This window comes from Lepidochelys olivacea (genome assembly GCF_965140295.1).
Source record: "Lepidochelys olivacea isolate rLepOli2 genome assembly, chromosome: 1".
In the NCBI taxonomy this organism is placed as follows: Eukaryota; Metazoa; Chordata; order Testudines; family Cheloniidae; genus Lepidochelys; species Lepidochelys olivacea.
Genome location: NC_140411.1, coordinates 137,741,881 through 137,767,531, shown reverse-complemented (window position 1 = coordinate 137,767,531; position 25,651 = coordinate 137,741,881). Strand labels below are relative to the sequence as shown.

General features: G+C 41.7%; 1 protein-coding gene across 1 annotated transcript in view; it reads left to right on the top strand.

Annotated features, from left to right (window-relative positions):
* Window positions 1-6,058: 6,058 nt before the first annotated feature.
* GEMIN8 (gem nuclear organelle associated protein 8) overlaps window positions 6,059-25,651 on the top strand; it is a 35,487-nt gene continuing 15,894 nt past the window's right edge. The window contains exons 1-3 of the mRNA XM_084616732.1: window positions 6,059-6,151; window positions 12,531-12,567; window positions 15,420-15,867. Coding sequence (XP_084472858.1) covers window positions 12,565-12,567; window positions 15,420-15,867 — 451 coding nt within the window. The 5' untranslated portion in view covers window positions 6,059-6,151; window positions 12,531-12,564. The remainder of the gene's footprint in view (window positions 6,152-12,530; window positions 12,568-15,419; window positions 15,868-25,651) is intronic.

The following is a 25,651-nucleotide window of genomic DNA, read 5'->3' as shown; positions in this document are numbered from 1 at the left end:
GGATAGATATGGGATTCAGGCAATTCCCAGTGAAGAGGGAGCCAAACAGAGACTTGCAGGGAGCAGGAAGTGCTGGGAGGCTATCTAAATGTGGGATCTGGTCTTGGGAAGATCCAGTGCAGGAAGGAGGTAAGGAACCTGCAACCTATCTCCTCTGGGAGGAAATTGTCTGTCTATGTACTTCTTAGCCAAAGCCAGGGGGAGAGGGGAGAAAGAACAGGGACATTAGCATTAACATGTGACCCAAGGAGTTGAAAAGGCCTAAACCCAAAATGGTAGAAGGGATTATTTATGAAGCATTGCTAGATTATGTGAGACCCAAGCAACCTGCTTATGTAATGGAACCAGGATGACTTAATAGAGCACTCCTGGGGAAGAAGATGTTAATTGGCATGCCAGGAGAGGAAACTGACTCATGAAGCACCAGCATGCAGTAACCTTCTTCCCACCACACCTTCCCTCAGTAACCCCACCAAAATCACATCACAACCATACTCCTGACAGATTGGGGGTAAAAGAGATACAAGGCTCTATTTATGTTCACTTTTAATGACAACAGGCCCTCCGTTAGAGGCTAGCTGGATGGAAAGCTATTACATCTACTGCACATTTAGATTTTGAAGAAAGATGTAATTTTAGAGGGGGGTGATTTACAACTTTCCAATGCATAATAAATTTATCTCAATACTTTTACTGCAGCACCATCATTGCCAATGCCCTCCCATAATAATCTTAACATTTATGTCAAAGCAGTGAGGTTGTGCTGTAAAAACTTGCTGCAGTGTGATTCATCCCTTCATTATAGAATTGAGGAAATATTTATGTTGACTGTAGTCTGGTGTGGCAGCTTTTGGAGTTTAAGCAAAGGAAATAGAGTCACTATTTTATAATAAAACTGTAAATTAAAAAAAAAAGAAAGACAAAATGTAGATGGACATTTCACAATAGAATATCATTTCAGCAGATTAAAGTTGTTGGGGCTCACATCTTACCTAAAAGCTTCAAACCTCCTGTGATGCACTTTAGCATACAGTATATATTTATACATCTAACTTAAATTCATATTTAACAAGTCAAATCCTTAGGATGTTCAGGGCAAAATTTTCAAACTTAGATATTTAAAGTTAAGCGCCTAAATCCTTACCTAAGTAAGGCTGACCTAATTGCTCCTGAGTACTTACTGCTCTAAATGACTGTTAGAATGTCCTCAGACTCCAGTGAGTATTGTTACACTCAATAAATATTTTTAATATTTGGTTGGCTTTTACTACACAATAAGCATCTCTCTGTATTTAAACAGATACAGCTAGTTGCGACAATTCTTGAATTATATTTATTGAGGTGTAATACATAATCCATTGTACATAATGATATGCATTATAGTTGCTAGACTTAATATTTTAACAAAAGAAAAGGTGTTTATTTAACATACAATTCCTCTATTAGGAAGCGACCATAGCCAAGGTAATTCCATGCTGCCAGCAGGGAGAGCTGTTAGCACTGGCTGCCATGAGAGCAGCACTACAGCTTTTCACTTGGATGGGCTACACTGTACCATAGAGCTGCCTGAATAGAAAAGCTTTCCAAAAAGTTCTCTGGTACATACTGCTGGAGTGCAGAGAGTACTAGGAACATCGGTTCCGTGCTTGCTTCAGATAGTAATTTCCTTTAAAGCTTCCTCCCCTTTTGTTACAGCTTTATGTTTTCACATTTTATTATTAAAAAGGAGAGAGAGAGAGGGGAGTCATTAATCAGGAAGGGAAAAGAAGAATCTGCACTGAGCAGCAACAGAGAGTGCCCCATCCCCCTGAATGACAGCTGGGGGGAGGAGGGACGGGGAGGAAAGAGGCTTAAGAACTGATATCACAGACCTAGCATCATAAGAGTCATTCTGCTGAGTCTAAACCAAGAGATTTATTTTTGTTTTTTAATTCCACCAGAGTGTGTGTTTATAGAAAAAGAAACATATGAGTGTTGTGAGGCTCACCATCTCAGTGCCCCCCCTCGCAGCAAGACCTGGAATTGCAGCATTTTACCTCAGTTTCCCTACAACAATCTTTGATCCACTCCCACCCTACAGGTGACCTGGCCCTCTAACCAAGCCAAGATTCCCTGGAGAAAGAGAGGCAGGCTGGCTTACCTGCAGAGGATTCTAGCAGTCTTGCCCAGGAAACTCCTCTTCCTCCTTTTAAGTCCCACACCCTGCACCAGTGGAATGGAATAGATTAACTGAACAGGGCTGACCGGCCTAAAGCCTTTCAGCCCTTAAAGGAGCAGGCCACTCTGTTACAGAGAGCCTTTATACTTAAATGAGAGAGGCCCAAACAAAGTGAGGGCTGGCAGAGAGCATGAAGGAGTTTGGACAGAGTGGACATTCAGCACTGAGTAGAAAAGGCTGCTCCATTATTTGTTAATGGCGTAAATTAGAGTCTCTGAAATAAACAAAACATACACACAACTTTAGCTTCTAACTAAGAAAAAAAACACAGGTCAACCTAGTATCCAGTCACAGAGTAAAAACCCAGTATAACTATGTAGGCAGAAGAGTACCAGCAGATCAGTCAAGATGGACTGCTTACCTTGTGGCCAAATGGCAATGCTATAGGTGTGCAAAAATGTGTGTAAACAGAACACTTTTAAGTTTTAATATTCTCCAACAAACAGCTTCTCTCTTTGAGAAGATGACCTCCGTTACTGCATTTGTCTACTGACAGATGCTTGAATTCAGTGGAACTACTCAAATGTGTAAACCATTTGCGTGTTTGCAGAATCAGGGCCCAGAACTCCAGAATTTTATCCAAACTTTTCTGTAATGGCAGACCCAAGAAGTCCCAACTTTGGGAGATCAAAAACCAGAGCAGAGCTAGACCAATGCTGAGCACTCTGAAAATCCCACCTAGAATTTTTTTTTAAAAAGTTGTTTCTTGTTTACATTTGCAAATTCAAGAATAGTATTTTTTATTTTATTTGCAAAATAATAATAATAGCACCTAGGATCCCTTGTCATGGAACAAGACTAGGTTGTGTTAGCCGCTGTACAAGTACTGGACAAATTTTTTTTTCCCTTCATCATTGCATTTCTAGTGTATGGACTTGCATTTTTAGTAAGTGGCTGCTATTCCTGTAATATTTGCAGTTAAAATACAAATATCACTACAGAAATCAAAATTCTCTTGTTTAAAGTATCCATTGCTTCACTTTGTGGATAACGAAATCAGCTCCTTTGGTCAACATTTCAGATCCAAAGCTTCCTGGTGGTAATGAAACAACAATTTATGGAAGCATATGTCCCTCCCACACCCCTGTTCCACTATTACCTGAACAGATATTCATTTTATTTTGGAGATCAACCAAACTTCTTACCACTTTCTGTGATCACAATTGATATTGAAAAGAAACCCTTCTTATTCTCCCCACCATCTACTCTACATTTCATGTAAAAATCTTCTTACCCAAGGAAATTGCTGATGCTGTTAAAAGCAGGAGAAATCAAACATATACCATTCCCTATGATGTTCAGTAAGCATTAATATGATCGCTTGGACAATAATTCAGCAAGGTGCTTAGTGCAGGCTTAACTTTAAGCACATCTCTATTTTGGAAAGTATTTAAGCAGGTGCTTAAATTTAATCAAATTAAGAGCTTTACTCTGGTGACAACAGATTAGGAAATGTTTGTAAAGCTTCTTCTATAGCTGGGAGTGAAACTGCCAAATCTGGATGCTATAACCTATCTGCAGGTAACTTCAAAAGTCATTTACGCTGCTAAGCAGACTATAAATTATATACTACCTATGGTTTGTGCTAGGTGTAAGTAGCTGACAATTACAACTCCTATACTAAAACTGAAACAATTTCCCTCGGTCAAGGTTCCTTCCCCACTCTGAACTCTAGGGTACAGATGTGGGGACCTTCATGAAAGACCCCCTAAGCTTATTCCTACCAGCTTAAGTTAAAAACTTTCCCAAGGTACAAACTTTGCCCTGTCCTTGAACAGTATGCTGCCACCACCAAGTGTTTTAAACAAAGAACAGGGAAAGAGACCACTTGGAGATATCTTCCCCCCAAGCCCTACACCACCTTTCCTAGGGAAGGCTTGATAATAATCCTCACCAATTGGTACAGGTGAGCACAGACCCAAACCCTTGGATCTTAAGAACAATGAAAAATCAATCACGTTCTTAAAAGAAGAATTTTAATTAAAGAAAAAGTAAAAGAATCACCTCTGTAAAATCAGGATGGAAAATACATTACAGGGTAATCAGATTCAAAACATAGAGAATCCCTCTAGGCAAAACCTTAAGTTACAAAAAGACACAAAACCAGGAATATACATTCCCTCCAACACAGCTTATTTTACAAGCCTTTAAACACAAGAAAATCGAATCCATTTTCTAGCTAAATTACTTACTAATTTAACAAGAGTTGGAAGGCTTGCATTCCTGATCTGTTCCTGGCAAAAGCATCAACCAGACAGCCCAAACCCTTTGTCCCCCTCCTCCAAATTTGAAAGAATATTGTCCCCTCATTGGCCATTTTGGGTCAGGTGCCAGCAGGGTTACCTTAGCTTCTTAACTCTTTACAGGTGAAAGGATTTTGCCTCTGGCCAGGAGGGATTTTATAGCACTGTTTACAGAAAGGTGGTTATCCTTTCCTTTATATTTATGACTCCCTCAGTCAGGGATATTACCAGGGTTCTGATATAAAACAGTACTAAATATAATACTGCTACTAATAAATCTATTAAAACATTAACAGTGCAGTAAAGCAACTATCTCCGTTATTTTTGTTTTTTAAATAACTGTAAATATGTCTTGACATCAGCACATTCCTAAATACACAATGTTAAATTAAATGAGATTATTCAATGTTCCTTTCATGAGCTAACCACAAACATACATATAAATGCAAGCAGGGAACAGAGATAAGTCCTACAGAGGATGCATTAGCTAGCAACAAGGTACACTGAGTTAGGCCTGGATCCAAAAACGGTATTTAGACTTCTAACTTCCTTTGAAATCAGTGGAAGTTAGGAGCCTTACTTTTGAGGATCTGGGCCTTAATGTCTAATTCAGGCTAAGGGAATGTTTTCTGATCAAAGCATGAAATATTTGTACATAAGCAAAAGATATCCATGAAAATATTCTGCTTCTTTTAAAGAATAATAATCAAATAGCTTGTTAATAAACTATATAAAGGATTAGTCAATAAGCAAATATTTCCCATGCACATTGGTTGTAGAATGGAGGCATTATCAGCAGCTCTGTAGTTAACCCTGTGTGTAGATTTTCACTTCAAGCAGTTTCAGATGTTATGGGAAGAAAACAAATGTTTGTTACAAACATACTGACACCACAACTCTGAATACAGATGTAGGTCGTGGCTTTCAAAGGAGCCTATGGGAGTTTCGTGCCCAAATCCCTCTGAATGCCAATGAGATTTGGTTGTCTAATACTTTTAGGCTCCTTCAAAAATCCCAACCTTCATCTTTTGCAAAGTTGCTAGAAGAGCATTCAGCAGCACCAGCCAGGGGAAACCAAGAGGCCCCAGTCTGAATATATTTCAAGCACCCAGCACAAACTGGGCATGGGTGAGTTACAACCTTTGGTGCGGGCCTGGGGCCTTCCAGCTCCTTTCCCTGCCTGTGAGAGCAGGGGTCCCAGCGTTGTGAGGCGCCCAGGCCCAGCGCCTCTCTGGGGCTTGTTCCGTCCCACACCAGACAGGGGCAGCTGGAAGGCACCAGCACCGCCCACTCGAAATCTGCCCCGTGCAAAGGTGTGGGGGGGGGGGTGGCCTGGCTGGCGGGCTCCGCTCCCGCTGAGTGAGGTGTGGGCGGGGGGAGTGACCCCAATCTCCTGGCTGCTACACACAGGGGCTGGTGCCGCCGCTTGGGGAGGCGGCCCGGTGTCCCCTGACGCTTCTTCCTGGGCGAGCCCCCAAGGCGCCCGGGCAGGCGCGGGGAAGCGGGGACGGAGGACGCTGGTTGCGGCGCCCGCTGCGCTGCGCTCCGCTCTGCCCCGCCAGGGAGCGCCCCAGCCCAGGGGATCGGGAGCCGGCAAACCCCGCCCCCGGGCCCCGCTTCCCGCCGCGGCAGGAAGGAAGGAGGAAGGACGAGCGGGTCTCGGCGCCGGGGCTGCCCGCCCGGACCCACAGTACGTGCCGCGGGCCCCGCTCCACGTGGGGGTGCGGGCTGGGGGGAGCCCCCGTGGGGAAAGGGGCGGGGCTGGCCCCAGGGCCAGGATCCAGACACCTGAGGCGGGTGGGGGAGCCCCCGGTTCCCAGCCGTGGCAGCCCATGTACCTGAGCCGCCTGGAAGAGGGGACCCCCGGAGCCGCCCCGGGGTGGTGGGGCAGTGGGAAGAAAACGGAGAAATCTCTCTCTGCCCCCCCCCTTCCACCCCGCCTGGGAACTCAGCTGGTGAATGGGGAGGGGGGCGGATACCTTGGGGTGTGAGGGAGACACCCCCCCCGCGCCCCAAAACCATCCCGTGAACTGGGGTGAAGCGATGGCGTGGGGAGACCACCCACCCCTGTGTGAAGTGAGGGGGGGAAAGGGACCCCCCCCGCCCCGCAAGCCCCTCTCCCTAAGGCAGGGGTGCTTGGGTGAGGAAGAAAGAGAACCCACCACTTCCCACCCCCAAGTGATAACCGCGGCCCCCGTGCTGGGCTCCCCGTCGCAAGGTGGCTGCCCCAGCAATGCTCTGCAATACACCACCAGGGCCTTGCTGTGTTGGGTGCTGTGCAAACGTAGAGCACGAAAGATGGTTTGATGCAGTGTGGATGCACCAAACAGCCCTACTTAGTAAGCTTAAAACTGCTAGTAGTTAGTGGCCCGTGACCAGGATTCATCATCGGATTTGGTCCGCTGGTTGGATCACTGGCTTCCCCGGCCGGAGCCGGGTACTGAGGGGCAGCACGACAAGAACCGCTGATCTGTGCCCTCCAGTGCTAGGCACTGTACGCAAACGCACAATAGGAGATAGTGCCTGCCCCAAAGAGCTTAAACTACCTGTTTCCTCCTCATGTGCACACTACTTCCTACCATTGACCTGCCAATGCCCCAAGATAGGACAAAGACCCAAAATAAGGCATATTAGTGATAATTTATTGTTCACTATTACATTTTTTTTTAATATAGTTCAAATTGACCTTTCATTTTTTCCAAATCCAAAACCTGCATTTTCCCTATAAGCCACTCAAATGCACCAGGTATCCTGGATTTCAAAGCAACACCCTGTATTCTCAGATCCATATAAGACAGGGGTCCCCAAACTGGGGGGCACTCCTCCAGGGGGCACAGAGACACATTTGTGGGGGAAGGGGGCCTGGACCAACCCCAATGGGGGGATGGGGAGAGAGTGCTACCCAGCCCCTCTCTGCCCCCCACTCCAGTCCAGCCCCGCTCCCAGTCATGGCCCCACCTGCAGTTCCGGCCCCAACTGCGGCCCCGCTCCTGGCCACAGCTCCACTCCCAGCCATGGCCCCTAGCTCCCAACATGGCTCCACTCTCAGCTAAGGCCCCAGCTGTAAAGGTAGCGATATTAAAATGAACATAGGTGGTGATGCACAATGGTAATGCCCCTGGCTCCCACAATGCACAATGCCCTTGCCCACATGCGCGATGCACAATGCCCCTGGCTCCCAACACGGCTCCACTCTCAGCTAAGGCCCCAGCTGCAGCACAAGCCCTGCTTCTGCTCCCCCCTCCCCCCCCAACCATGCTTCCTGGGGAGGAGAGAGTTTGGGGACCACTGATATAGGAGTAGAGCCTTAGGCTCTTGGGACCTGGTGAACTTTATACATGCTACTGCATGGTCTGCGTGGAGTTTTTGTACTGATTTAACTATTTCAGTGTGCGTTTGTGAGGCAAGGGGTTGATTTTCTACCAAAACAGTTAAATGAGTACAGTCTCTAGCCTGGCCACAATTATACCGTTATAATTTATTCCCCTTTCCTTACAGCAGTAAGCTGTACCTGCATAAGCACCTTATACCAGAATAACTGCATGCATATTAGATCGCTGTAACTATGCTGGCTGGATAACAGCCAGGTCCTAACCAGAGAACATTTTTTATATTTACCGACATCAAAAGTCAACCAGAGAACATCTTTAATATTTAGCGATATTCACAAACAGGAATGTAGTCTACAGGAGTTTTTGTTAAAGGGGTATACAGGTGTAATTAATTGGTTCTGTGTTGCACATCTGCATTTCTACAAGAATTATAACTGGGCCATGTTGATATTAAAATTAACATAGGTAGCGATGCACACTGGTAGTTAATCAGTAGCTGAGTGACAGAAAAGGCTGAATGGACTTTCTTTAAACATCCTCCTGCCCCCAGATTTTCTAGCACTAGAAATGTAAAATGATCATTTGAAAAATATAAGCTGTTGGTGCTACAACATGGCATTTTGTTCTCACCGAGTTCTTGGAATATGTACAAAACACTTACAGCAATTTCAGTATTGGTTCAAGTAAGTCATTGGTCGATCTGTTCCTTTATCCGACTGTCAGCATTACCAAATACTTAAAGATTTGGTGAAAAAAGTGGGGAAAAAATCATTCCTGACCCACACAAATGATTGATGTATTCCCTGAAATAAAAGTTGTAATGACTTACTTACTAGTTGTCTTATTTTGCAGAGCTACAAAAGTTAGTGTTGGTAAGATTCTCCAGTCCTCTCTAGTTTTATTTACTTCAGTGACTTTCTGTGACAGTAAATTCCACAGATTGACTGTGGGATCTGTGAAGAAGTATTTTAATTTGTTCTAATTCCTCCCCCTCTTAATTATATCATTTTCTATTTCTATGCAACAGTGTGAAAAGAAGTGACTGACTAGCTCTTGCTATGCTCTTCATAATTTTAAATAACTGAAAGTCCCCTCAATCTTTTTTTTTTTTCTTTCCTAAATAGTCCTGTTTCTTCAGGTCTTGCCATACTGAGCAGTAAGACTTTTGTTGACTGTAGGCCTTTTCAAGCTGTGCAATATATTTCAAGTGTGGTTACCAAAACTGTGTACAATACTCCACCAGGGGGCTGTGCTCTCATGGTGTACAATGTATCATCACATTTTCAAAATAGCAGGTTTCAGAGTAGCAGCCCTGTTAGTCTGTATTCGCAAAAGGAAAAGGAGTACTTGTGGCACCTTAGAGACTAACAAATTTATTTGAGCTCACGAAAGCTTATGCTCAGATAAATTTGTTAGTCTCTAAGGTGCCACAAGTCCTCCTTTTCTATTTTCAAAATAGAGCATTCCAGGATCCAATCCTACGGGATGGTAATCCGTCTCAATTTAACTTCAGTGGGACTGAGTGATGTACAACACTTTGTGGGATCAGACCCATAGTCAGTTATGGCTTTCTTCTTTCATCAGTATTTAATATAAATGGGGAATTATTATATGATTTGAAAGGTTAGGAAAGGAGATAAAACAATGTATCAGAAATGGACCGTTTGTCCTGTGTACAGTGCCTAGCACAATGGGGTCCTTATCCATGACTGGGACTCCTAGACGCTGTGGTAATACAAACCGATAATTATGTGGTTGTGGTTAAAAAAGGGGGGGGAGGGGATTTTCTGTGCCAAAGCCCTCGAAGCAAGAGAACATTTTAATACACAAAAAGGGACCAAGTATTCTTTGTCCAAGCATTTTATTGTTGCGGCCTGCAGCCTTAAAATCTTTTACTTTAGTCCGCAATCCTGCCAGATGGTCTCTGCCAGCAACTCCCCTATCCCTGCATTGAGACACATTCAGTGACACTCCATATGGGCACCAGGGTTTTCCTGCAGAGATCATTTGGCAAGACTGGGGCCTTAATTTTACTACCATGAGTAGTCCCATTGATTGGACTATTCACCGTAGTGAAGTTAAGCACATGTACAAGTGTTTGCAAGGTTGGGACCTTAGCTTTAATGCCAGCATGCAAAATTCTGCCCATCCAATTGCCTGGGGATAGTCATTTTTGTATGAGCAAGTAAATTTTTTCATCATCATTATGGTAAGTGCGGGCAAGTAGATTTTTTGCCTGGGCTAATACATTTTCTTGGTAATTTTACAATGATGATTCATACCTTTTTAGTAATTTCTTCATTCAAAAGTTAAGTGGTGTTCCCAGCGACATTAGACTATTTTCGGTTTGTGCAGCAACCGCCGTATTTTAACTTTTAGGAATTGAAAAAAGTAGAGCCAGAATTATTTTATTTATTTTCTGCTTCTTGAGTGATTTTGATAACCTATTGAATTTACTTTTGAAGAGCCATTTTGCTTTTTTGATTTCTTATTAATGATTTCTTTGTTGTTTGTATTATGGTGGTGCCCAGGATCAGGACTTTCCTGAGTTAGGAGTTATATTTCTATAAGGGTTCATAAATAATTTATGACAATTATTTTTTTTCTGTTTGCTAAAGTGTATATTTATTTCATGTTCCGTAAGCTGATACATTTTAATGGATTTGTGAGGGCTTTTTCACCCCTCAAAAAGCTCTCTCTATGTGCTTCAGAATATGGTTTGTATTTTTTTGTCACTTATGGTATTAAAAACAAAGTCTCTTTATGTTAGGCTGTGAACCTGATTTTCGTTGATCCTTAAGGCAGTTCAGAGAATGGTTTGGTATGCAAAAGTCATAGGCAGACACAGAATTCTCGTGTGTGTAACTTCCCTAAACTACAGGCGGAAAATGAGAGAGGCAGCTACAATACAGTTTACATTTTAAATATGAGAAAGAGACCTTTCTGTTTACTCTAGTGACTTTGACAGTACCCAGATGTGCACATGAAAGAAATGAAAACTATATACACACATGCACGCACACACACGCACCCTATGAGAGAGAAACACAACTTTTAAAAAGATGATAGCATAGGAAAATGTTTTTTGAGATGAACAGAAAGGGGAAGCCCCGCCCATGTCTTTTATATATCTGTAGGCTCGTTATGCTGCAAGTCACTGCAATGTTTCATTAGTGACCTCCGCTCTTTCTTTCCCTCCTGCCTCTCTTGGCAGGTTGGAAGGAAGACAATCAGTTCAGTCTCTTTGACAGTTTTGAACCTGATTCTGCTAACCTTTACTCATATGAGTAGGCCCATTGACTGAACTGGGACTACTCATGTATGTAAGGACTGTTTGCAGAAGGGTTGGTGAGTGAGGGGTTTGCATATTTGGGCTCTGTCTCCACTATACAAAGGGAGAGCGTTCAGCCTTTGTGCTGATTTGTGGTAGCTTCATGATTTGCATTTCTTTGGTGGTGTCAGGGTGGACTGCATTCAGATCTCTTTTCACTCAGCATTGCTGTCTTAAAGAGACAAATAGTTGCTGCTTCGTCAATAAAGTCATAAATAGGAGGCCAAATGCTGCTCCAACTGTCACCCTGGGCAGCCCCAGTGGGAAGAATTCTACTCCGTTATGCTGGTGTAATCTGGGTTAGCCCCAAAGAAGACAGTGGAATTACTCCTGTTTTACTTTCAGTCACACTGGTGTATCATTTGACCCACTAGTTGGATGGAGTAGCTTGGGAGTGTCAGTTAGTGGATTCTTTGGCCCACACTAATTTTTTTAAAGTGTGGAGAGGGGATGTTAATCTTTGTATCATTCCCCTCTGCTGCCCCTCGTGTCCCTTCAAATGAGAGTTTCTGGGTGATGACACTATGCGGAATGGGTGGTTTGGGTTTGCTCTTTTAAAATCTTGATATAATGAAATAGCTGTCCAATAGTCAGGGCATTTTCAAAATTCCCTTAAGTGGTTTGTGTTGGTAAATAACTTTGAAGATTAAAAGTGCAATGTATGTGGTAGGTGATAGTAATTTTAAACAGCAGCTTGTAATTGCAGATCTTCTTATGATCTGGTCCTTTCCAGTTTCCACTTTTGTACTTAACCTCCCCTCCTCTCTCCATTCAAGTACTTGATCACCACCTGAATTTGTCTGTGCTTCGTTTAGGTGAAGCAGTGTTGCAATCAGGGAAGCATAAAATGGGAGAAGACTAAGAGGAGATGGTTATACAAATAATTACAACATAGGATTAAAAATAAACAAAAATCTTACTACCTGAGTGAAATCAAAATGGTTTTAAAAATGCTTAACATAAAAGTTTTATAGGATTCCTTCTGCAAACACTACTGAGGGATAAAGTAAAGTCTTTCTCATTTAAGGTCATTCCTTAATGTCATTAATTTTGAAGATACCTAGAAGTAGAGGAAGCCACTATCATGTGGAGGATAAAAAAAAATGGGTAATGAGACCAAGTTTATTTATCTCTTCCTGCTTTCTAGGCTGCAGGGAGATGGGGGCACAGAAAGTGCTCTGCCCTTTGATCTTTTTGAGCCTTATATATTAATAATCTCAATATTTAAAAGTTCCATACTAAAACCAATTAGAATCAATGAATAAGAGGTTTCAAGTATTCTCTGATTACTCAAAATCCCTCATCTGTTGACTTGACTCTTATCTGTAGCTACTAGGGTTCACTAAAGATGCTTTGTGTATTTAACTATCTTTTTATAAATTAAAAAATATTATTTTCTTTTCTAGTTTACGTTGATCATTGGAGCAAACTCCACAGGTGATGGTAAGCATTCTTTACTTCTACTGTGTATCTGAGAGTATGGGCAATGCACACTTCGTATGTTAACTGCATATACAAGCAAATTGTATTGAACTGTCAGCACATAGTTAAAAGAATTGTATTTTAAATTGCATTCAAAGTAAAATTTATTTATTAAAATAATTGTTTGATTGGTCTCCTCAGAGAAGAATCTAGAGACATATAACAGGAAAATAACAGGGAAATCTGCTGATCACTCTTCTTAGATTTATAGCTTTTATACGGTTGAGAAAAACTCCTCTGTATTTCCATTTATACAACAGCTGAAAAAACACAGACATACAGCTATATTCCATAGTTAGCCTTTAAAGTGTTCCTTTTCCTTCTTCATCCCAATCTAAAACATCCCCTTAATTTTTTTTCAACAGATGGATTTTAAAAATTCAAAGAAAGAGTGAGGTTTTCTACAGTCACTTTTTTTCCCCTTCCAAACACAGAAGTATTTGGATAAGCACCAAAATCACAATTCTATCTACATGAAGTGGCCCTTTGTATTCCTCTCCCCCTAAATTAACATCTGGGGCTAGTCAGATAGACAAATCAGCCAGCTGTATTCCAAAGTTTTCAGTGAGGTCATCACCAAGGCCCATTTTAGAAACATTTTAGTTAAAAGAACTGAAGATATTTTTTGTATTTTAAAAAGAAATGTTGTCATCTTGGAGAATACATAGAATATATGAAACTTTCCTTTTTTGTCAAGCTGTATTAACTGCTCTACTGATGTTTCCAAACTTGATGTTTAATTAATTCAGTGGGAAAAATTAAACAAAGTGCTCCAGAACTAACTATGTGAAATGGGAGTTGCAACTTCTCAGATTTGACCACAGAATTTTCTGGTCTTGACTATACTTTGAAGAACTAGAGTCAGTGTGACATTCTCATTTAATGAAAGCAAAGTAAAAACCTTAAATATCCTGGTTTTTACAAGTTCATTTTCCTTCTTATAAATAAATAAATACATCCTTGCAACAGGGCCAGATTCTCCTCTTACACCAGCATAAATTGGCAATAAATCCCCTGAAGTCAGTGGAGTTTCACCAGCCCAATTGAAGTGCATCAGGAGCATCTGGCTCATAAAGTCTTAGCCAAAAAGACAGATATTTTGTTATGCATTTCCATAAAAATTAATTTGGTGTCTGTTTCTTAAAATCACTTGTATGACACCATAGATTTGTATAAACAGACGAGACACAATCCCTGACTCACTGTTTAAGTGAAATAAGGGGAAAAAAAAAGTTTATTAGCTTGAGACTTTGTTCTTGTAACTACTTAAACATAACCTTAAAATTATGTTGTCAGTGTTTTTAAGCCCCTTTTGGAGGGGCGGGGTGCAGGAAGGGAGGTTGGTTTTGGGGAAGGGGTGGTAAGACTTTAGCTATGAAGTGTCGCTAAACCAAATTCATAAAATTTGATTTTTTTAAAAAAATCATTCTTGGTGATTTAGGATGTTAATAATACAGGTAAAAAAGTATGATTTTTTTATCTTGACAGTATCCCTGAAAAAGAAAAGATGACCTTCCACATTTAAGTCTAAAATAGTCCAAATGTTTGGCATAAAAAATAGATCAAGTAAAACTCTCCCTCCCCAGAGACGCACAAAATATCTACACCAAGGACATGCATTATGGGAGGAACATCAGACTTTATACTAAATTTATTGGCTTTTTTCAGTTTAAGACAGACACGTGTTGTTGCATCATCGATATCCAAATTAATTAAGTGAGACCAACTTGTTTTTAAATCCAACATCACTTTCCATGCGTTCAGAGCCCTTACTCAGAAGCTCTACCCCAAGGACAGACAGTGGGCAAACACCACCCCAAGAGTGATTTAGCTTTCCATTATCCCTGACCTTTCTCCAACACTACCCATGTGTAGCCGAATTAGTAGGGGAGGGGAACCTATTGCAATCTTTTTCTATACAGAATTTACTTTACTATATAGGGCTGCTGCACTCTTATAGAGTTATGTGGCTGGAATAGAGCCATGGGTAAACTGTTGTCAGGCAAACAAACATTTTTAAAAACAGTTGTTGCTGTTTTACAACTTGTTCAGATTTATAACTGGAAAGAGATATTTTAGTTTACTTAAGTCAACGAACTTTATTACCCTTTTTCAGATTATAGCTGCTGATGAATAGAGAAGTGAGATTTATTAGCAGCACAGCACTTTGCTACGCACGCTGTGGGGGTTAATTGGGACCTTGACTAAGGTGTGATTGAGACGTGACTAAGTTGCCATCTGATCTCTACCACTGAAATTATTATGGCAAGGAGATGGGGTAAATGCATTACTATATGAAATAGGTGCCTTTATTTAGTACAGAGGAATTTCAGAAGCATTACCCGCTGCCTGTTAACATGAAGCTTGTGTATTCATAGTATGAGGCTTATCCCACACGCACTTTGAAGTAATCAAACCTCATTCAGCTCAGCTTTCACCTGTGTAGTATATGAATTCACGTGAATTTATTTGCATTAGTAAGTGTTGAGTATTTATATCCACACAGGCTCGGTTTGCATTAGTACATTTCAACATGTTGCCCCAAAGGAGTGGCTTCCACTGTAATAATAGCGCTTTGGGGTAAAGCTTTGATGCAGTCATTCTCGTTACTTTCTTCCTTGGTGACTAGTAGAGTGAGCAACATGATCTATTTTTGTATGTATAGTATGTTCACGCTTCAAGCACTTGTCATTTTTCCTCCAAAATACATGGATTTTGCTATCATAGGAAGTAAAGCATTTGGAATGAAAAAGCTTTTCAATTCTAGGAGTTGCCTCAACACTGTCTCTCCCCTCTGCTCCCACTTTTTTAAGGAGGACTCACTGCACGAAGACTCTCACCCATGGTATAATCAACAAGTATATGCAAGATACTGGAAGCATTACAACCAAGCCATGCACTGGATGTACAAGCACAAAAATGCCTACAGGAAAGCCATGGAGTCCTTTCATCATCTGTCATGGTATCCATCCAAAACCTTTCCTACAGGCCGTTACTCGGATTGGGATGGAGGCAACCCATCGGATGCTGACGACTATTCTACCTACACTCCAAACAGCAGAGCACGTTACCCTTCCTGGCCCCAGCAATACCCAGATGCCCACTGCAGTACCAGAGTGACCAAGAATATGGGCAGGGATTCTGAAATGGAGAAGGATTCTGAGTCTGAAGAGGAGATAGAATGCGATCTGAGCAACATGGAGATCACAGAAGAGCTCCGCCAGTATTTTGCACAGACAGAGGCGCACAGGCAGGAGTTACGTAAGTTCAGGCCTTGTTTGTATTATATACTTTCCATCTGAGGCTGTAATGAATATGTCCTTAATGCAACATTAGGGTGTTGCAATATAATACACAAGAGTAATGGGCACTAGAAGTAAATGAACCAGTGAAAATACTTGTGGTTTTTCTACCTAGAGAGAATGAGTATGAATGCTTTGGAGAATAGAAGTAGCATGTATTTGTTCAGGAGAAAATGCTTTGTTTAGAGCAATTCTGGGGGAAATTGAGGAATCTGTAGCATTAAGATAGGTAGTGAAAATCTCTATCTTTTTCCTCAGTAAAACAGGTAGTACCAATATTTTAATTATAAACTTTTTTCTATAAAAATGATCCTTTGAGTCATTTCCAACTTTCCATTACTCTGTCCCTACTATTGTTCTGGTTTATCCTATAAATACCCAAGTGCTGAAAAATTTTTGCATTGACATCCAATACTTCCTTTAAAAACCAAAAGATTTTTTTAACATTTCAAAATTCTTAATCAATTGATGCTCACATTTTAAATTAAAGCTTAAGTCAGCTGAGTTAAAAAAAAAATGAATATGTCAATATTCTCAAAAATCTGGGCTTCTTAAGGTTAAATTTAGTAAAATCCTAGATTCCTGAGAGGTCCAGCCCAAAGGAAATTCCTAGCTATGTTGTTTAATGCTGGAGGAAGCTGCAATGTACTCTTTTAAGATGGAGTAGCCATTTGCTTTATTTTTCTTTGGCTCACCAAACAGTAAAAATTCCAAGACCTGTCTTCCCCCTCGGTACCCTTCAGTGTTGTACAGGAAATATTTTTTTCTTTCACATTCAAAGCCTCAAGCCCAGCTCTGGGAAAATAGTAGGGGGATATTAGCCAAAAAAATCAGTAGGGGAGTTTTTGCAAGTCTCAGTCCTTGGAGATCTCCAAGTCATCTTTATCTCTGTGAAATCCTTTTAAAAAAACAAAGTGTCTTGTTGTCCTGATTTATAGTTTATTGCATAGACAAATAAAGTTTATACGCAAGTTTATAATCTGTTTTGAGGAAACAATGTGAAAAACATCATTTTCCCCATGTTCTTTGCATGGGAAATATCCAGCATAAATGCTTAATAGAATGAGCTTTCATTGTAATTATGCTATCCTTTCTCTGGGCATTAAGGAGGGAGAGAGGAGGGAAATAATTTGAAAAAAGTGTAATCAACAAGTAGGAATTTTTTATAAATTACATTCTGCTATTTAAATCCTTAGAGTCAAGAATATCTGGAATGTTGAAACACACAGGCTTAAGTGTACACATACAATCAATAGCAAAATCAGAAAGGCTAAGGCACACAATGAGTTATACCTAGCAAGAAATACAAATGGCAATAAGAAGAGGTTCTTTAAAGACATTAGGAGCAAGAGAAAGACAAAGGAAAGTGTAGGTCCTCTACTTAGCCAGAGAAGGAGAGCTAATAGGTAATGACATCAAGAAGACTGAGGTGTTTAATGCCTATTTTACTTCAGTCTTCATTAAAAAGGTTATTAGTGATAAAATACTCAACACAATTCACATTTAATAACAACGGAGAAAGAACCCAAGCTACATTAGACAAAGAGGAGATTAAAGAATATGTATGTAAATTAGATGTTTTCAAGTTGGCAGGGCCTGATAAAATTCATCCAAGGGTACTTAAGGAACTAGCTGAAGCACTCTAGGACCTTACCCATCCTCAGTGGTTCTGAGAGGACTGAAGAAGGGGAAACATAGTACCTATTTTTAAAAAGTGAAACAAAGAGGACCTGGGGAGTTATATACCAGTCAGTCTAACGTCAATACTTGGAAAGATTCAGGAACAAATTATTAAACAATCAATAGCCAGGATGCAATTGTGAAGAACAAAGCATGCCAAGCCACCCTAATTTCCTTCTTTGACAGGGTTACTGGTCTAGTGGATGCGGGGGAAAAGCAGTAGATGTGTAAGTAAGTAAAGGGCTTAATCTTGATCTTAGTAAGGCTTTTGACACAATCATGACATTCTCATAAGCAAATTAGGGAAATGTAAATCTAAATGAAATAACTGAGGTGGGTGCACAACTGGTTGAAAGACTGTACTCAAAAAGGAGATATCAGTAGTACACTGTCAAACTGGGAGGGTGTATCTAGTGGGGTCCTGTAAGGGTCAGACCTGGGTTCAATACTACTACATATTTTCATTAATGACTTGGATAATGGAGTGAGTATTATAAAATTTGTGGATGATGCCAAACTGGGAGGGGCTGCAAGCACTTTGAAGGACAGAATTAGAATTCGAAAGGACTTTGACAAATTAGAGAAATGGTCTGAAATCAACAAAATGAAATTCAGTAAAGACAAATGCAAGGTATACTATGTTTAGGAAAGCAAAATCAAATGGACAACTACAAAATGAGGAATAACTGACTAATAGTACTGCTGAAAAGAATTTGGGGATTATATTGGATCACAAATTGCATGTGAGTCAACAGGGTGATGCAGTTGCAAAAAAGGGTAATATTATTCTGGGGTGTATTAACAGGAGTGTCGTGTATTTAAGACACAGGAGGTAATTGTGCCGCTCTGCTTGGCACTGGTGAGGCCTCAGCAGAGTACTGTGTCCAATTCTGGGCACCATAATTTAGGAAACCTGGACAAATCAGATAGAGTCCAAAAGAGAGCCCAAAAAATGAGAAATATGACCTATGAGAAAAAGTTTTAAGTAACTGGGTATGATTAGTTTTGAGAAAAGAGGACTGAGGGGGGGGAACCTGATAACCGTCTTCAAATATATTAAGGGCTGTTATAAAGAGGACAGTGATCAATTGTTCTCCAGGGTAACAAACCTTGTGGATAAGGGGGGGAAGCAGTAGATGTGGTATATCTTGACTTTAGGAAGGCTTTTGATACTGTCTCACATGACCTTTTCATAAACAAACTAGGGAAATACAAAGATGGAGCTACTATAAGGTGGGTGCATAACTAGTTGGAAAACCGTTCCCAGAGAGTAGTTATCAGTGGTTCACAGTCAAGCTGGAAGGGCATATCAAGTGGGGTCCCACTGGGATCAGTTCTGGGTCCAGTTCTGTTGAATATCTTAGTCAATGATTTAGATAATGGCATAGAGAGTACACTTGCAACCCCTCCATCTTGGTATCATCAAACTGGGATGATACGAAGCTGGGAGGGCTTGCAAGTGCTTTGGATGATAGGATTAAAATTAAAATGATCTGGACAAACTGGAGAAATGGTCTGAAGTAAATAGGATGAAATTCAATAAGGACAAATGCAAACTACTCCACTTAGGGAAGAACAATCAGTTGCACACATACAAAATTGGAAGGAGTACTGCAGAAAGGGATCTGGGGGTCATAGTGAGGATTACGAGTTAAATATGAGTCAACGGTGTTACACTGTTGCAAAAAAAAGCAAATATCATTCCCAGATGTATTAGCAGGAGTGTTGTAAGCAAGACCAGAGAAGTAATTCTTCTGCTCTACTCTGTGCTGATTAGTCCTCAACTGGAGTGTTGTGTCCAGTTCTGGGCGCAACAGTTCAGAAAAGATGTGGACAAATCGGAGAAAATCCAGAGAAGAGCAACAAAAATGATTAAAGGTCTAGAAAACATGACCTATGAGGGAGGGTTGAAAAAAATTGTGTTTGTTTAGTCTGAAGAAGAGAAGACTATGGAAGGATATGATAACAGTTTTCAAGTACATAAAAGGTTGTTACAAGGTGAAGGGAGAAGAATTGTTCTCCTTAATGTCTGGGGATAGAACAAGAAGCAATGGGCTTAAATAGCAGCAAGGGCAGTTTAGGTTGGACATTAGGAAAAACTTCTTAACTGGTTCTGTGGTCTTAACTTGACCTTCCCTGGTCACTTCCAGCTCTATGTTTCTGTGATTCAGGGCAATACACTGCTCAAGGAAAATAGCATTAGCAACATAATGAAGCTCAGAATAGCGCTTGATGTGCAACCTGTACTCGTGTGAGTTCTGCTGTGGCAGAAGCAGGCCTCTGTCGAAGATCTTAATCTGAAGAGAGAAAACACTTCGAGAACTACAACTAAGACCATTTAGAAATGCAGAACATTTTCCTTTTGTTAATTTTTTTCATGCATGGTGGGTATTTGAGGATTGTTATGATTAAGGCAAAGGCCTGGTACTCAGGAGATCTGGGTTCAGTTATTGGCTCTGCCACAGACTTTGCTGTGTGACCTTGGGCAAGTTATTTAATATCTCTGTGCCTCAGTTATAAGCAGGAGGAAGGCCTCTTGGTGAAGGCCTATAGCTCTGAGTTGGGACACCAGGGCTTCTATTCCTGGCTGTAGCACGGACTTATTGGGACACCTTGGTGAGACACTGAGGTCCTGATTGTGCTCTCACACTAGTTTTGGCAGGTGTAATTCTATTCAGTTCAGTGAAGTTATTCTTGATTTAGTATGGTGCAAGTGAAAGCAAAATTAGGCTCTTCTGTGTGACCTCAGATTCCTCATCTGTAAAGTGCAGATAATGATGATTACCTGCTTCATAGAAATATTGAAGCTAAATTAATAAAGTACTACATATTTATAAATTGCTCCCACAGCCTCAGATGAAAGATGCTATTTAAGTGCAAACTTTTATTATTAATTCAGAAAATACATTATCTGTACATTCAGGAATAACTGCTTCTGATCAATAAATAAATAAAATAGGTTTTTATAAATTCTGTTGGAGTTGCTCAAAAAAAGAAAGTAGCTACGCAGAGGGAGGGGAAAATATTATGTTCTCTACTGTGTGCTGTAAATGAGTAGTGGTGAGCTCTGTTGAGACCATGTGGGTGGTGAAAGATACAGTGCTGCTATGTTTAATTATATAGAGCTATTGATTTTCCTGAGTACTGTTTTTAAGCCAGATGAAATTTATAGAGGGTTCATGAAGCTGAACTCTGTCATGACACTATCTTGTTCTGTCTTTCATCCTTGAAGCTGTATTGATCCTCAAGGAAAGGTAGACGAGGCACATAAAAGTGATCACATTATCTGCCTTGTATATATCCTCTCTCCGGTATTTTTCTCTTTGTAATCCATCACAGCCCAACATGGTTCTGGCCTGGTAGCCTCGTGACCATGGAGGGAGCTCAAGATCAATATCTTATCTGCCATAAGAGTACATAGTGCTACACACCATAGTTTGTGCTGAACAATTAACAAATCCACACCCCAAGAAATTAACAATCCAATAATACAAGTGAAAATAAACTGATATAATATAAATCAGAATAAACAGACATGGTGTTTTATGGGTGTTGAGGCAAGCATGCTTTACAGAGAAGGGAGGGTTTAGACTTGTTTTCTTTTGAATGATTATAGTGCAAGAACTTGACGTATGTTAATTGGGATTTTATTCCAGACATATACTATTGGGTGGGACGCAGAAAGTCATGGAATCAGGAGTGGGCATAGAAGACAAATGGGGCAATGAGGAGAGGACATGGTTGGAGATTAAGGAACATGAGATAATGCTGGCAAGAAGGGTGAATAGACAAATTTATCTCCCATCTTACCCTGCTGCTGCTATTTCATTGATTGTTACTATATTTACATACAAAAACACATTAAAAGAATGTTGTTTATTTCATTTTCAAGCACTCAAAAGTTACTAAATACTTTACAACTGTAACTCCACTCCCTTGTGTGTATGCATATGGCGGTCTTTATTCTGTGATCACATACTGTTTTTCCCCAGGATCCTGCCTCATTCAGTGCAAAGGATGGTCTAAACTTAAACCCCTTTTATTTTAAAAGCATCCTCCTTTAATGGCAGACCATTACATTACTACAGATCATTGAGGTTAACAGGAAGGTTCACAATGACTTCACTTAAGAGAATCTTGCAGACTGTAGTGTGTGGGAGGAGAAGGATGGAGATGTGCAATGCCTTGAAGGTGAGGACAGGGAGCTTGAACATTATATGAAAAGAGGGATAAAAATTCAGGGTGGGGAGAGATGAAATGTCAGAATGATGGGAGAGGATGGTGACTGTAAGTGCAGTATTTTGGAAAGACAGGGAAAGTGAATAATAAGGAGGTGGGGGAAGAAAAAGCTGCAGTTAAAGTAGGCAGGTTATGTTTGGTCAGTGAAGGCTCCTAAAGCTACGTGTATCCCAGTACACTCATATGTGTCAACACTAATTTGCCACAGTACTATTCTTTATAGCCATATATCCGTGAAAGTGAAAAAAAAGAAAATAACAGAGCTTGTTTTTAAGATGTTATGCTTTTTTTTTCTCCTCCCAGGAACCACTACCGACTTCAAGAACCTATAGGCTACTAAAGTCTTTTTGTGTCCTGGCAGTGTGCATTGCAGTAACTCTTTACTTTTACACTAAAGCCTTTGAAACTGGCAAACTCTGAATCTCGCTGTCTGATGGAACACTTCAGTAGGGACAGAGTTTTTTCTTTACAAAGACCTCTCTTTTAAAACACCTCCTTTTCTTTCCTAGAGTTCTGCTCGAGTGCTCTCCAGCTCTTCGTATTCTCTTTGTGATCACGTAATCAATACGTATATTACAGCTGAGGTGTATGTTCCTAAACTACCCCTAACTAATTCTGAGAGCAAAATTTAACTGACATAATCTCCCAAATCAGTTACATTATCACACGAATCACATACTGTAGTTATAGTATGAACACAACTGTGCTGTTAACCTACTTCACACTGTCCTTCCCTACACCCATCACTTGCCCACTCATCTCTATCTAGCAATGAATTATAAGAAAACTTCCTTTCATTACGTTCAGAATTTGTGTAGTTATTTAATTATTATTCCCTTTTTTAATTATTATGATGATGATGATTTTATTATTATTTTATTTTATTGGGCTATGCCGGCTATTCTGTTTGGTTCCCTGCGGAACTGGTGATTCCATTAAGCCAGTGGTCACCAGCCGATTGTTGAACTGCTCCTTACTACTGTCGAGGCTTCATGAGCCATGGGAGCAAGGGGTAGGCTGGGGTAGGTGCGACCGCGAGCTGCTGCCGGCTGGGAGAGCAGCCTGAGGCAGAAGCCTCCAGCTCGCATGATATTCCAGGCAGGACTGAATCTCCATGAGATGAAACTTAAAGAATAGAATAACCTGGAGTCTCTGGATTCCATTTGGTGCTCTAAAAGGAGAACAGCCATGTCTGTTCAGGTGTCCCTGATCGACCTCACCGAGGTCTGCCAGGAGCACCCAGGAGATGTATGACGGCTATCCGTCCTACTGCACCATCTGCCACAAAGGCAAGGAGCTGCTGCTGTGTAGCAATGCAGTACCGTGTCTGCCAGCAGCACGCAGGAGACGTATGGTGACGGTGAGCTGAGCGGGCTCCATGCTTGCCGTGGTATGGCGTTTACACGGATAACCCAGGAAAAAAGGCACAAAATGATTGTCTGCTGTTGCTTTCCCGGAGGGAGGGAGGAAGGAGGGCCTGACGATATGTACCCAAAACACCCGCGACAATGTTTTTGCCCCATCAGGCATTGGGAGCTTAACCCAGAATTCCAATGGGCAGCAGAGACTACAGGAACTATGGGATAGCTACCCACAGTGCACCACTCTTTTTAAGTCAATGCTAGCCACAGTAGTGAGGACGCACTCCACTGACTTAATGCGCTAAGTGTGGACACACACAATTGACTGTATAAAATCAGTTTCTAAAAATCCACTTCTACAAAATCGACCTAATTTCATAGTGTAGACAAGGCCCAAGAGCCTGTGGATGTGAAAGACACTTCCCGGGAATGGGGAGAGTGACAAACCGTGAGTACTTCCAGCTGGAGGAGGGAGGGATTGTCTGTGTGGGACTGTGGAGTACTAGGGGATTGTATCTGAATAGCCCAGTGGGGAGCCTAGAATTCTGTTTTCCTCTAGAGCTAGTTCTGGCACTGGACTCTGCTACACTAGCAATTTTCTGAAGTTAGTCCTGCTTATTTGCTTATTCTGCTGGCATCTGCAGCTGCTCTTACTGGCTCCCATGCTCTCCTTTACATTCTTTTCCCCTCCAGGGGAGCCTGGGAGAGCAGCTGCAGCTGCTGGGGAAAGAACTGGTAAGACCCTGCTGACAAGAGCAGCTCTAGAGGAAAGCCATGTCTCCTGCTCCTCTGGTGGCTCTTCAGAAGTAGTCACCTCATTGCCTTGAATACTTAATTCAGCTCTCTATGTGCTCCTCTCCCCAGACTGTGTGTTTGTTGCCTGCCCTGTAACCTGCTGTGGTTGGATACCCTTACTACTTACTTACTTACTTTGCAGGAGAACTGTCTGGCATTTCTGGTCTCCAAAATCAGTGCACCTCGGCTGGAATTCTGATGGTCAGTTCTTTGCCCTTTCCCTGATGAGTCCTGCAGGAGTGTACCTCAGCAGAGCCCCACGCACTGTCTCTTACCGGGAAGTGGAAGCAGGGACCTGGAAACAACGAATAGCTAATAATCTATTAAAATAAGAATTATTTACTATAACCCCTTTTGCATGGGAGATGGGGGAGGAACTATTACAGTAGCTATTTCTATGAGAACTTTTAAAAGTGTTGTGGTATAAAACAGTAGGATAAATAAAGCAGGGTGAAGGACCAACATTTTAATGAGATATAAATAAGGTCCATAGTTTCTGCAATTCCCTGGTCACAGAATTGGCCACATAATCTACCACCTGTCCCAGAATATGGCTGCACAATATCTAAAGTTTCATTTTTAAAAGATTAATTTTCTAGTTCTTATGGTAGGGATTGGCAACCTTTGGCCCGCAGCCTGTCAGGTAAGCCCCCTGGCAGGCCAGGCCAGTTTGTTTACCTTCCGCGTCCACAGGTTCAGCCGATCGCAGCTCCTACTGGCCGTGGTTCACCATCCCAGGCCAATGGGGCCTGCGGGAAGCGGCGTGGGCCAAAGGATGTGCTGGCCGCCACTTCCCGCAGCCCCCGTTGGCCTGGAGCAGTGAACCGCGGCCAGTGGGAGCTGCGATTGGCTGAACCTGCAGACGCGTAAGGTAAACAAAGCGGCCTGGCCTGCCAGGGGGCTTACCCTGGCGGGCTGCGAGCCAAAGGTTGCTGATCCCTGCCTTCTGGTTACAAAGAAAACCTTCCAAATGCGTAGCTCTGAGAGGTGTCAACTGCTCCCATTCACTTTAATGGGTGTTAATGCGCAAACTTAGTAATGACCATTTAAATGTCAGCATCTTTCACTATTTCTCTGAACATGTTAGCAAGCATCCCAATCCGGATAACAACGCTCTATGCATTGTTGTTAGAGGCAATCAGGGGAAATGGAGCTGAGAGGTCGAGTGCTGCTGCCCCCACCCCCTTCCAAAATTGTCACCTACTAAGCTGCTCAAAAGAGAGAGTGAAAGAGAAGGGGAGAGAGTAAGGATGGTTAGGGTGCTGCTCACCTCAAACTTGAAAGACTGGGTTCAATTCTGTGCTCTGCTATGCACATCCAGGGTGACTTTGGGAAAGTCACTTAGGCTATGGCTACACTACGGCCACCCCCCTGAGTAGCATAACTTATGCCAACATAAGCGCCGGTGTGGACGGTGCTCTCCCGCCAACATAGTTACCACCACTCACGGGGGGCTGGAGTAAGTAAACTGCTGGGAGAGCTCTCTCCTGTTGGCTTAGAGCAGCTACACTAGAGAGCTTACGGTGGCATGTCTGCATCAGTGCAGCTGCGAAGCCGCAAGCTCTCTCATGTAGCCATAGCCTTAGACTTTCTGTGCCTGCAAAATGGAGATAATAGCTCTCCCCTATTTCATAGGGTTGTTCTGAAGATATGTATGTTAGTGATTGT